The sequence below is a fragment of the Empidonax traillii genome, unplaced genomic scaffold (assembly GCF_003031625.1).
Source record: "Empidonax traillii isolate 1590-97213 ecotype Southwest subspecies unplaced genomic scaffold, ASM303162v1 scaffold247:size2371522, whole genome shotgun sequence".
NCBI lineage: Eukaryota > Metazoa > Chordata > Aves > Passeriformes > Tyrannidae > Empidonax > Empidonax traillii.
Window position 1 is genome coordinate 2,294,590 of NW_020955440.1, and position 13,790 is coordinate 2,308,379.

Below are 13,790 nucleotides of genomic sequence, written 5' to 3' on the forward strand. Positions count from 1 at the left end.
GATATTTATTGAGCAAATTACATGAACTTTCATTAGGCTCTGAACTGTCAGCTTCCAATTTAAGTGGCAAAAGCTACTATTTCTTTGAAAATATTTGGGGAGTCCTTTAAGGAATAAATCTGATGGTTGTCTAAGAAGCTGTTGCATTTCAATACTCTGCTACAATAGAAGTTGGAGTAAAAAGGAATTAAAAATTGTTGCTGGTTTTTGTACCATTTGGGAATAAGAAAGTACATGGGAAATAAAAGAATTTATAAAATAAGTAATGATGCAACATTTGGGAGAAAAAACCCATCATTGCTAGAAGTGTGAGGAGGTGCACACAGTAGGAAAAGAAAAATGGCATCAATTCTGCCACACCAGTGAGTATTAAGCCAAGAGAGGGAAACACTGACCTGGAGAGAATGAGTCTTCCGTTAAAGCAGTGAAGGAAGGGAAAAACAAAGGACAGGAGAAGTTGGTACCCAGCGGTGTAAATGGAAAACAAAAGTTCATGGTGCTTTTCAGAGAGAGAGAGAGCTGAGGGGTGTTGACAAAACAATAAAAGCCATAATAAAATAAAGCTGGTGAAATTGTAACTTATTTAGAAAGGTAGAAAACAGTTGTATCCTTTAGTTTTAGAAATAAGTAACTGTTTGTACTTTTGGAAAAAATAGTTATTTAAAATGTTTTAATCCTCAGACCTCTAATTCTCTTCACTGGTGGAAAAAGGAGAAAGAGTGAAGGAGACAAGGGACAGAAATTTATTCTGAAAAGGAAATATTCTTGAAAGAATTAGAAAGTATTAAGAAAACTGGAAAATTCATACTGCAACTTAAAAAGGCTATTTTTGGATCAAGTAAATATAATGGAGAATTTTTCCAATTCCATAAAGTGTGATGTGGATGTATTGAGTGTATTCTACTTAAAGAAGGGTCAAGAATAATTGCAGCCAATAAATTAATTAAATGGAGCCAAATTATTTTATCTGTACTGTTTATCATGTGGCAAAGTTAAAACACAGATGTTCCTTTAATTTGACTGCTCTTTGTTTTCCATTTAGCTCCCTAACTGACCCTCTTCTCCCTAGTACCTTAATTTCTCACTGTCGATGTAGGATTTTATATTTGCAACACTCAGTGAAGCAGAAAAATATTTCCCAATTTGCCACTGGTGATGTGAGTCATGGGGTAGATTAAGTGAATTCTGTTTTGCAGGGAGGTAGGAATGGGGTACCAGTCCTTCAAACCTTAAGCTTACTGGTCACCACCTGACCATTCTCTCACCTCTGCTGATGGTAGTTAATTTGATACTCTGTATGTGACTGGTCAATAATCATACTTTTTGGACCAGCTAGAAGCCTTTGATTCAGTAACAGTTTTGGCTTGGAGTTGTAACATAGTGGCAGGGAAGTTTTTACAGTTCTGAGGGGGGACCTCATCAATATATACAAGTATTCGAAGGGAGGGTGTCAAGGGAATGAAGCCAGGCTCTTCCTGGTGGTGCCACTCCATAGGACAAGAAGCAATGGGCAGAAATTGATGCACAGGAGGTTCCACCTGAATGTGAGGAAGAACTTCTTTACTGTGCAGGTGATCATGCACTGGAACAGATTGCCTAGAGAGGTTGTGGAATCTCCCTCACTGAAGAACCATCTGGAATCTCCCTCCCTCAAGAACCATCTGGACACGATCCTGTGCCACGTGCTTTAGGATGACCCTGATTGAGCAGGGAGGCTAGACTAGATGACCCCATGGGAGGTCCTTTCCAACCTTGCACATTCTGTGATTCTTGCCTTATGTACAGGAGATGCCTGGTTCAAGTCTTGATCTGACATGTTTTATTTATGGTGAAAAACCCCAGAGCATACCTTAAAAACTGTAATATAGAGGAGCTGCTGCTGTCTTTTCCCAGGATACAAAGCTGATTTAACATCCCAGCTCATTTAGTTCTCAAGGGTTGCTGCTGAGACCGCCAGTAAATCTGTGTGTGTGTGTATGTGTGTGTGTGTTGGCTGCTGCGAAGGGGAACCAGGCTCCAGATGCCCAGTGATGTGGAGCCCACGGTCCTTGTGCCTGCCCTTGGTATACCCAATTCCTGCTGCAGAGTCCAGAGCTCAGGTCCTGCAAGGTGAGGAGATGCATTCAGGGATTGAGTGTCCAGATTTATGCTGCATCTGAGGCAGACCTGTGGTTTCCATGCTGGTCACAAGGCAAAAGGCTTTCTCCTCCTCTTTGTTGCTTTCTTCCCTTGCTTCCACTACTGGCTGTTCAAAGCTGTCTTTGCCCATTCCCTCATTTGTGCTAGTAATTGTCCAGTTGTAATTTAAATCCTGTTCAACTTGGCGTGGTAAAACATGTTTTAACCAGACTTGTTTTATTTCTTCTGGTGAGTTGAATTGTTTTAATTTCTGATGAGTGACAGAGCCACCCACTCCTCAGCAGGTAGAACAGTGAGAATAAAGATAAAAAGGAGAGGATGCTCCGTATTTTAGCAGCGTCGGGTTTTCCACTTGACTCCGTCTTCCAAGTTTCTACTTAGTGTATAATCTAATGCTAATTGATCAGCATTTTTAGTTATTGTAAATTGGAGCCTCCGTAGCAGAAAAGGTTTGGAGCTTCTTTAAGCTTTACCTGAGAATGTTTCCTAGTTTGTTAGTAAGCTCTAAAATGTGGGAAGGGGCAGTCTAATCACAGGTAAGATATCTGCTACTCCTTCCAGAACACCTGGAAAATATGATCATTTAGTTAGCAGCTTGGGCAGCTCTTATTTGCTATTTCATGCTGGCAAAATGCTGCAAGCTTTAATGTGCTGCAGTCTATGTCTTCGGATGGCTGCGTTATAATTTGCTCTAAGCTAGGTGAGATTGGCTAACATTTATTCATGTTCTTGGAATTTAGAGCTAGACAGGAGAGATGAGAAACAACTTCTAGAGCTTGCCTTAGAAGAGAAGGAAACTCTGGATGAAAAAATGAACCTGTTGTGCAGAAAGGTGAGCCTGAGGTAAAATTTTACAGCTTTGTAAATAAAGATGTCAGAAAAACTTTCCTTTGTGATCTTACCAATAGACTGACACTTGTGTTAGATGAAACAGAAGTCCAGCTTCTGTATTCTCCATGAAAAGAAGTGGCAGCATTAATTATTAGTAAGCTTCTTAGTGACAATTGTGTCTTAGAAGCTGATTATTTTAGTAATTTTTCTTGCTTGCTTGTCTGTCTGCAAATGCTGAAGGGGATTAAAAAACTGGTGTGTGCTACTGAGACATAATGTGACACCCTAGTAACTGTTTGTGGCAGCAGAATGTGCATTCTTGAAACATTTCTGATTGGAACCTTTCATTTTCCCTTCAGCTGAAAGCACCACATGAGTGGGAAAATTAATTGTAAGCAGAGAAGCTAAACAATTCAGTGGGAACTTCTGTGTTTGGGCTCATTTCTATGTTCAGACTAAAGTAATATGAAATGGCACTTTCTGAAAAATAAGATTAATGCAAAGATTGGCTGGGTGGGGCTGGCAGGGGGTGACCTGACACCTGACTTTACAGGACTGAATTTTCATGTGGATGCACCAGCATATCCCATTTCCACACTAACTGCACTGAGTTGCAATGGCCATTGGACAGTTTTTTAGTCCTGCTTAACTAGCTTGCCAAAGATAATTAGTGGTTGTGTGAGCTGAAGCTGTGGCAGTTGCAAAGGATGGCTGTAAATTTGATTAAGAGGAAATAGAGAGTCATGAAGGAGATAATAGCATTCTTTTTTCTTTTCAGCTTTTCCAGCTTCTAGTGCCAAAGGATAAATATGATAGAAGTCCTGTCATATTGGAAGTGACAGCTGGCAGAACAACTGGAGGTCAGCAAAGTCCCTACAGTGAAGATATGCTTCAAACCTCCATCCAACTTTATTGAACCTCTTATGAGTTATTGTTAATGCTTTTTCATACTTTTTTTGGCATTAAGTAATGCTTTCTAAAGATGAGCATTAACCTGTGTAATGACAGGGGTTAGAGTTGCAGCTAAATCTAAAAACTAACGACTGCCATTTTGTAAACTGCTATTTATGTTGCAGTGCTTTTATATTTTTAGGAGACATCTGCCAACAGTTCACTAAAGAAATGTTTGAGATGTACCAGAACTATGCAGACTACAAACGTTGGACCTTTGACATTGTGAACTATACGCCAGCTGAGATAGGTACAGTAGTTCTTCAGACATTTCACCAAGACAATAAAACTAAAGGCAGCGTTTCTGTGCTATATTTGTCACACACTGTTTGTCTCTCTAGGAGGGTTGCATCATGCTGCTGCTCATATTTCAGGAGAGGATGTCTACAGGCATCTGAAATATGAAGGAGGGACTCATCGAGTCCAGCGAATCCCCGAGACGGGCATGTCGTCAAGAATGCAGCGTATCCACACTGGGACAATGTCAGTTATTGTCCTCCCTCAGCCAGAGGAGGTAAACTCTTAATCGGGGTGGTAAGGTGATGGTGTATCCTCGATCACCTATTTTGGCATTGGACTAGGTGTTATTTAAAAGCATGTTACTGTTTTGGGGATTTTATCAAAACCCAAGTGCTTTGTGCAAGTCCCAGCAAATGAACCACAAGTGCTCTGACTCTGGAAGGTGATATCCTTGGCTCTGTACCTTACATGTGTAAATGGATCATCAGAACCAACTTTGCAGAGATTTGCTGTTGCCCAAAATGGCATGTAAATGAATGATAATTCCATTAAGTGTTCCAGCCCCAACACTGGCAAAGCTCACTGCTATGAGTAAGCCAATTTTAAATTACATCTTGTATTAATACAGGGAATATATCCAAGAAAATACTCAGTGTTGCATATTAATGTGATTCTGCAGGTCCTTTTGGTATTTTTTTTTGTTTCATTTAAATTATTGATGTCCTTCTCTGTTAAATCGAGGACAGTCTCCTTTGAATTTGAATGAGTGTGTTGGCTAGTCTTTCTGAGATCTCACTGATACCAATAGTTTTTACTTAAACCAGCAATTTACACACAAAATTAACAAACCCAGATCCTATAGGCTTTTCCTGCACCTTCTCCTGCTTCTTTGTAATACTTTCCTTGCAACACTGATCAGATCTGAACGTTCCTTTCCCATCCACTGAGCTCAAACTATGGTCCAGGTCATCATGGACTCGTATTTCCAATGTGGCGATCCTTACTTGGATGAATCTGGATATACCTATTTTTTCCTCAGTTACATGATTCTACGTACTGTTGCAGGAATCATTCAGGCTTAACTCATGAACCAGATCTTTGCACTGCTGTTTAGTAGTAGTTTTTAAATATGTGCTCATTTCTTAGTCTCCCTGCCAAAGTGAGTGGTTTTACAAAACATTGATTTTATTTTCTTTCACCCCCCGCCCCCACCTTGTCTTGTGAAGGACCTGGAGTAAGAGTTTGAAAAAATAAGTGAAATATTTAAAGCATCGCTTGCTTTTCAGAGATTTTTGACACTGCATTTTTTTAAGTTACAATGATTATAGGTGTTACTCTGGACAGGTGCAGAGGAGCAAGTTTTTGAGAATTTTTATTTCTTTTTTTTTAATGCTGATTATCATTGACATTCAAATATTTTTAGAGTGAGGAGGAAGTAGTAATTTTCTTTGATTCTAGGTTGATATTAAAGTGGATCCCAAAGATTTGCGTATAGATACATTCAGGGCCAAAGGAGCAGGAGGGCAACACGTTAACAAAACCGATAGTGCTGTGAGAATTGTACACCTTCCCACAGGTAAGTCTGGCTGTATTTCATACTTCTAATCACACGAAATCTGTATCCTGACCTTGTATCCTGAACCCTGCAAGTTGTCTCTTGCAGGTTGGGCCCTCTACCAAAGAAAGAAAGTAACCCTTTCTGGTTTCTGCCCCTCTTGTAGCAAGGCAACATGTGAGAAAAGGGCTGTGTACCAGTGGCACAACGATTATGCCAGTTTTGTCTTCAGAGGGAGTGTTTATTGAATGTCTTTGAAAGATGAAAGAACAAATAGAGGGTGACAGGGATGGGAAGGAAGATGTAAATGATTTGTGCTGTGTGCTCTGTACCTTCAGGAATAATGGCCACTGGCAACCCCAGGCATGCTTTGCTTGGCTGGAACCTGTGTAGTTACATGACTGACAAAAAAGAAGACTTTTTTCATTCAGTACTAGATAATGCTATCATATGTTGAATAGGAAGGAAAATGTATGTTGATGGGAAGGTAGTGTGTACACTGGACCACTCTGTCTTTCTCAGGATTTGGTTTTTTTGAAATTCAGTGAGCTTCTGTCTGTCCAGATGCAGAATCTCTTCAGGCACAGGAAATTCCAGTAGTGACCTGAAAACAGCTGTTTCCTATATACTTTTTTCTTTCAGAAATCAAATGAGAAGTAAAAATAAGTACTACGTTTGTTTTAAAGACCATTATTTTGCTCTATTCCATTATTCGTAGTTCTAGAGTCACCTGTGTTGATTAGGACCCTTTTTGTGCTATAATAATGAATTTTCCAGTCTCCTAGAGCTTATCTGAACTAAGACTTTAAAAACTTGTGTTATACTGTTTTAAACATGCTTCTGTAGACTGTTCAAATTGCATTTTTAACATATGACAGCTAATTGGAGTGAACCCATTTTCTGAAGGCAATGTCAGAAACTTGTTTGCTTCATGAAATTTTAAAATATCCCTGACTTTTCTGTAGCACTGAACAAAACCCTCCGGTGCAGCTGTGACAAGTTTAAAAATGCACTAATGGTTCTGACCAATGTGTTAAAATGACTTTTTATCCCGCAGCTGAAAGGCCCTACAAACCAGCACTCCAGTAGGTTTCATTTGCCTAATGTGCTAGAATTAATTTAGCTTGTTTGTTCTTTGTTATAATGGGCTTTTGGTCTGAGCTCTTGAATCCCTCTGTAAAGGACTGGCAGTGGAGTGCCAGCAGGAGCGGTCACAGCAGCTGAACAAGGAAATAGCTCTGCGGACACTGAGAGCTAAGCTGTACCAGCAGATCATTGAAAAACAACTAAGTCAAGAGCAGAGTGCCAGAAAACTGCAGGTGAGGACGTGCGATAGCTGAGATTCAGAGAGGGTGCTGTGCTGTAGATTTGTTTCTGATCTTTTAGAGTGATTGTGACAGAGCAAGGAAGTGAGTGTGTCTAACCAGGTGTGCTTACAAGGGAAAATCGTGTATTTTTTTTTTTACATGGTAAGTCTGTTTCTACTTATCCCAGTTCCACGCTATTGTAGACTTCTTAGGCAATGAAAAGAGACGTGTGGCTGGAAACAAAAAAGAGTCAAAAGACTAGCTGGAATTATCCAAGAGGCAAAACTCAACATCGTGTATTGAATGTCCCTGTTAAGGCCAGAGTTACACAAATAAAGCTTTAGTAAAAAGTTATTTTCCATGGAAAACTAGGATCAGAAGTTCTCGGAAGTTTATAAACCAGAGTATTTGATATAGCCATCCAGAGCTTTTGAAAGAAACAAGTAGATAAACAATCCTACCACTATGCACTTAGGTAGCAGTTTATTTGATATGGTTTAGGTAACCCTTTAAGGAACAAACAGCTTCCCTAAGAGTTACCTCGAGTTAGGCTGCAAAGTGTGCTTTTCTCTCAAAATGTCCTATCGTTCTTTGAGTATTTTCCCATCTATGGTACAAAATTCAACAGTGGTCAATGGGAATTAAAAGCTTCAAAATTAGGAAATTACTCAGTACTCCGTATTTTCCAGCTTAGCTATTTAATCACTAATTTCAGGTTGCGTTTACATGTATTGTTCCTGCAGAGTATTCCCCCATCGTTGCAAGCAGCGAGCCACTTATCTTTTGTTATTAATTTCAACCCGAGAGTCTTCAAAGTTGCATAGAGGACTTGGATGAACCTTTATATAAATACTGTGAAAAATGAGGCAGAAGTGACTTACCCTTCCTAATATTTCAGCGTTTAATCCCAGAAGTCCCTTGTTTTGAATTACACATGTTGAGTGCAGATGAGTGCTGCTTGCACTGTCGCACTTTACCACTAGAGGGTTACTTCTCACTCCCGGTTTACTCTTTTGGTGCTAATTTCTGATAGCCACGTGTTGGCTGTGCTGCTTCTGTTATTAATGGAGAAGACTACTTTCATACTTTTTTTGTGGGAGCTATAACCCCCAAAAAAGGAAAAATACTTACTCTTTGGAACTAAGGACTCATATAGACGTATCTCTTGCCTTACATGACTTTTGAGAGTTAAGTAGTTCTTCCAGCTACAGAGCAGGAAGAGAAATGTGCTGGAGGATATAAAAACTTGGCCTGTGATACAGAATCACAAACAATACAGTTTAATAATGCCATAATATTTTAAAAAACCCCATATGCTAAGCCAGTGACTGCTAGGCTTGTAGTTGAAACAGGCTCATCCGTTGAAGTTTATTCTAAATATACTGTTTTAGAGAAGTACTTGATTTTTTTAAGACATAACATAACAGAATTTGTTTTTTGCTGCTTTGCTACAGTTGGGAACAAGAGCCCAGTCAGAGAGAATTCGTACTTATAACTTCACCCAGGACAGAGTCACCGACCACAGGATCTCATATGAGGCACGAAATATCAAGGTAATGGTTGCTTATAAGAGTGTTTAAGGTCAGATACTTATGTGTACCATAAGAAGGAAAAATTAACTTAGTGAAAACAATTTAATATATATATACATGAACAAAGTAGCCAGTTGTGCTCTGACAGAACATTGTAGATTTAGAAAGCTAAACTTTGTTTCCTGCCTTCTTGTAGGTGTTAGAGATTACTGACACAGGCTATAGCTCACTGGCCTACTTCTCTGTGTATTTTTCTCCTACTGTATGAGTGGAAAATGATCAAGCATGTGGTCCTCAATGAGCTCCATGAGTCTCTCGGCCAAACTGGGCAAGTGACATTTGTAATTCTGGAAGCATAGTACATCCAAAAGAAAAACCTGACATGAAGGACTTTTTATTTATGTTAAGCCATTCTTTCCTCCTCCTGAAGCTGAGATGAAAAACAAAAATACTTTTATGTTTGCCTCAGAGGCCACACTTAAAAGAAACTGAAACTGAATTGTTTTCATTTTAAGATTATCTGAGATCTTTTTTCTGAGTTATTATCTACATATAGCTTGAATCTTATTGATTGTTCAGCCTGAAAAAGAAAAGGCTCTGGGGTGACCTAATTGCATCATTCCAGTATCCAAAGGAAGCCTACAAGAAAGGTGGAGACTTTTTACAAGGACAGGTAGTGACAGAATGAGGAAGAATGGGTTCAAACTGAAAAAGGATATGTTTAGATTAGGTATTAGGAAAAAGTCCTTTACTGTGAGGGTGGTGAGGCACTGGAGCAGGTTGCCCAGAGAAGCTGTGGATGCCCCATTCCTGTAGGTGTTCAAGGCCAGGTTGGATGGGGTTTTGAGCAACCTGGTCTAGTGAAAGTTGTCCCTGCCCACAGCAGGGGAATTGCAGCTAGAGGATCTTTATGGTCCTTTCTAACCCAGGCTATTCTATGGTTCCATGATTCAATTTATTGCAGTTTTTTAACAGTGAAAAAGACTCCTGATAATAGATTTTTGAGTTTTAAATTTATTTAAATGTTTTGAATGTCAGAACAAAGTTTAGGGTGATCCCTTGAGATTTTGGCTTAGGTATCCAGTTTGCTGTAAGTGCTATTGCATAAGGAGCAACACTTTTCAGACTGTACCCACATGTGTCCTGGGTAAATCCAGAGACTACAAGGCATGCTGAATATGGAATGGTTCATATTTAATGGAGTGCAGAATACCATGGTGGAGGAAATAGTTCCATGATTGCATAAAGGTGACTTTTGTTAGTTACTTCGTGCTGGGAACTTGTTACTTTTTGAGTGAAACTGGAAACATAAACTGACCAACATAAATTAGTTGAGCATTGCTTGCAGAAGAGCCTAGTTTTTGGCGCAGACAACAGCATTAGAATTAGGTTTTTCAATCCTTGATTGTTCTTATAGGGGATTTTCGTGTAAGCGCATGGCTTACATGAAAATATGGTGGGAAGGTGCCAGTAGCAACTTCTGTTGCTTCCAGAACCAATGTGCCTTTCACAAGCAACCAGCCAAGTCCTGCTGCTGTCCACCACATGTTGCTTTCAAACGGGGAAGCTGCAAGGGTGAGCAAGTGGAGGGGCTGCAGGCAAAGAGCATTTCAGGGGCTCCTCGCTGGAGTAGTCAACGTTTCAGAATAGTACTGAAGTACGGGCAGTAGTGCTTTTATCTGCTCTTTCTTTTTCATAGGAAGTTCTATATGGGAAAGAAGCCCTGGATAAGCTAATCAACAGACTACTGGAGTTTGCAGAGATAGAGGCTGTCACCGAATATCTAGAAAATCTGCAGGCTTCTGAAGGAGGAGGCTGCTGACACCCACGTGTAGAGTTAAACCAAAAATGTTGTGTTTGGTAGCAAAATAAAACAGATGTGTTTGTTGGGTGAGGTGTTGATTAAAATCTATTCTTCTGTTTCTCAATGTGTGATACCATTCTTTTTATGTTTTGGTGCGAATGGGTTGAATTTATTACAGCAGACCTGGCAGAAAAGAACGAGCGTGAAGTACTGTGCGCTCACTCCTTGTGTCTTGGCAGCTGGGCTTTGTTAAGCTGGTCCTCTTAACCATGTTACAGCTGGAAAGATGGAGAATCGTGGTGGTGGAGCAGGGAGTGCACTTTTAGGGGTGGGGGATGTTCCTTTGCGGGAGAAAGAAACTGAGCTCCCCCAACATAGTCTAGAATCTGGCCTCCTGAATACTACTTCTTTTTTATCCATTTATTGTGTGAGCTTCCTAAATGAAATCCCTTAAAAATAACTTTGTATTATGATACTTTAGAGTAAATATACAAAAGCAAAGGGAGTGATCTTGGTCAATGTTAAGAGAGAAGCCTGTCAGCTTTCTTCCAGCCATTCTTGGGTCAGCTTAGGGTGGGACTGGACCTCATGCTGCAGTGGCACATAAAAGTACGCATTCTGGTTTTAAATTAAGTTGATAACAGACAGCTCCCTGCTTCTTGGCAGAGCAAACAAGTTCATAGTGTAGATGCATTTTAGCAAACCAGGTAGCTCTGGAATTCAGCTTCTGCCTTGATGTCTTTGGGAATGTCTGCCTGTCCCTGAGGGTGATCCAGCTGTCTGTGAGTACACCTGGCTTTACTGGGGCTTGGGTTTACGTTTTTCCCTGCGCACGCACGGTGCTGTGTGCTGACAGGCACCGGGCGTAGGCAGGCAGGCGTCATACCCAGTGACTCAGGAACACTCCGTGTTCAACGTGCCTCAAAGATAGGTGCTCTGCTGAACTCGGTTGACTTGCAAGATCACGGTGTTTTCTTTTTATCCTGCTCATCCCAGGTTCTGCTGTAAAGCTGCTCCGCACAACCTTCTGCGCACGAAGACTCAGTTTGTTGTTACGATTTAAATTATGCCTTGTGGCTGATTTATATCTGCACGTGTATTTTGTAATCATGAATGATACAGTGCGAGAAAATGTCAGTTATTTTAAGAAAAATGATTGTTTCAATACTGAGTTCTTCTAAATGGTGTAGCTTTTACTACTGTGTATGTAACAATAGTTTTAACATTATTCAGCTATATAAAGAAAGGCAGAATTTGTACCAGGAAGAAAGCAGGAAAACTATACTCATTTCCTCAGTTCTGGAATTATTCTTCAATTCTTTTGTGTGTTCCTATCAGCAAGCTTTGTCTGACAATTTCTGACTTGCTTCCAACACTTTAATTACAAAAGCTTCTGGAATTTGGTTGATTTTTTTTTTAATTGATAGCTCTGTAAATCAATCAGGAAATTTATTTACCATGCAATCCAGGATTCATTTGAACTTTGACTTTTTGCAGTAAGCAGTTCATAATTCAGAAAAAAACCCCTCTGTGAAGATCTGCAACTGAGCTTGTACTTCTGCAGTGCTGACATAAAAAAAATCATCAGCTGTAGTAGGAGAGTATCCAGATAATATGCTTATCCAGTTACCATGCTTACTTTTGTTATGCAAACCAATCTATTTTAATAATGATATCTATTGAATAATCTTAGAAACTTCTTAAAATGTACACGTTTCAAATAATCAGATTTCACTTCCAGGATTAATTAATGAAGTACTTTACTGTGAAAAACCACTGAAACACTTAAAAAATGGTCCTCATTTATTTTACTGGAAGAAAGATGGTCATATTTCTGCAGGACCTTAGGGATATTTGTGATTAATTAATTTTCTGTACCCCTTTTTTGTTGTTGGTTTGGTGCAGAGTGATGAGAAAGGGGAAGGCAGACAGCAGCTCCCCTCTTCTACCAAGTTTTGGATGTCCCAAATGTAGGCACTGAAATTCAGCAGCTAAGCCCCTTCTGCCAGCCTGGCCTGGGAGATTCTGAAGGATCTTTGTCTTATTAAGCTTTTTCTGCAATGGCATATATGTGTGTGTGTGTTAGCAAAATATGGCTACGGCAGAATTTGGGATAGAGCAGACCCCTTCCTACAGGAGGTCACTGCCTGCAATGCAGGAATATTTGCTTCTCCTCACTGAGAAAGCATTATTTGAAACTGTTTTCTCTTAACTTAAAAAGATTTGAAGCTGTATCTTAAATTGTAAGTTCTTCCCCCCTGGTCTTTCTGTGGGATGTAAGAGCTGAGAGATTGTGATGGGGTGTGACCGTGGGCTGGCACTTGTCCTCAAGGAAGGATGTGGGGTGTAACAGTTCCATTTCTGAGGTGTTTTCAGGATGGAGTACTCTGAACTTGGGCTTTTTGGTTCCTACAAGTAATCATGACTTCCAGCAGTGAAATCATCAGCAGGAAAAATTACAGTAACAAAGCACAGGGAGGAAAAGGGGTAACAACTTCTTTGGGGGGGGGGGGGGGGGGGGCAATGAACAGCCCCTGGGGAGAATGCAGCAGAGCAAGAGCAGGTTCCCCTGCTAGAAACAGCCTGCTGTAGCTCTGCATTTCCTTGTCAAATAGCGTTATAAGAAACATAAACTATCACCTATCCAAAATATCGCCTGGCTTCCCCTCCCCACCATCAGTGTGGAACTGGGCCCTTACCCACAGAGGTCATGTTACAGCTGGTGCGAGGCACCACGTTCATCGCTCTGCGGATCCTGTCCATTGATATGAAAAGCAGTTACCTCGATCTCTTTCCTTTCCCTGCTGAGGTCTCGCGCGGCAGCATCTCACGCAGCCAAGAAGGAAGCCAGACAAAAGCTGTGCGTGCGCTCGGAAGTAGCGCTTTCTATGGCAGTGGAAAGTTGGACGCTTACTCTCTGCAACAGGAGAACAGCCCGGGTGCCTCATCACCTCCATTACTTCCATTTAGCCATCCAGTGTGTATCGAACTCTCAGGGCACTGCTCACTGTTCTTGAGACCAGCAAATTTGTAACTACTGAATCACAATCTGTCATCACAAAGTTTATATATTCAGCTTTATTCTGAGTGTTAGTAACTGCAACAAACCTTACCTGAACTCTATGAAAAATAATTTTTAAATTTAACAATTTTAACCCAGGCCTTTTGTTACTCGTAGTTGATGCACAAAAAACCCCAAATTTTCTGTAACCACTTAATGTGCTAGAGGAAGGCACCCAGACACCATGTTGGTGACCATAAAATAAAAGTATTTCTTTTAAGAAGCATTTTCATATTTTTAATATAAATTTTATATAGTTTATATATTTAAGTTCATATTTACCTCAGGCCCCACTTTTAACAGAATATGCACCCATAAATATTCCAGGTTGTCCTAAACCCCCTGAACAGATGAGCAGTGGTAACGTAGA

At 40.2% G+C, this 13,790-nt stretch overlaps 1 protein-coding gene across 4 annotated transcripts in view; it reads left to right on the plus strand.

Moving 5' to 3' along the window:
- Nucleotides 1-10,483, plus strand: part of MTRF1 (mitochondrial translation release factor 1) — a 19,674-nt gene extending 9,191 nt beyond the window's left edge. For all 4 annotated transcript variants that reach the window (XM_027888852.1, XM_027888854.1, XM_027888855.1 and 1 more), the window contains 8 exons: nt 2,880-2,971; nt 3,749-3,830; nt 4,064-4,171; nt 4,263-4,435; nt 5,620-5,737; nt 6,899-7,035; nt 8,478-8,576; nt 10,255-10,483. In XM_027888852.1, the coding sequence (XP_027744653.1) occupies nt 2,880-2,971; nt 3,749-3,830; nt 4,064-4,171; nt 4,263-4,435; nt 5,620-5,737; nt 6,899-7,035; nt 8,478-8,576; nt 10,255-10,377 (932 nt within the window). In that variant the 3' untranslated portion in view covers nt 10,378-10,483. The remainder of the gene's footprint in view (nt 1-2,879; nt 2,972-3,748; nt 3,831-4,063; nt 4,172-4,262; nt 4,436-5,619; nt 5,738-6,898; nt 7,036-8,477; nt 8,577-10,254) is intronic.
- Nucleotides 10,484-13,790: the final 3,307 nt, after the last annotated feature.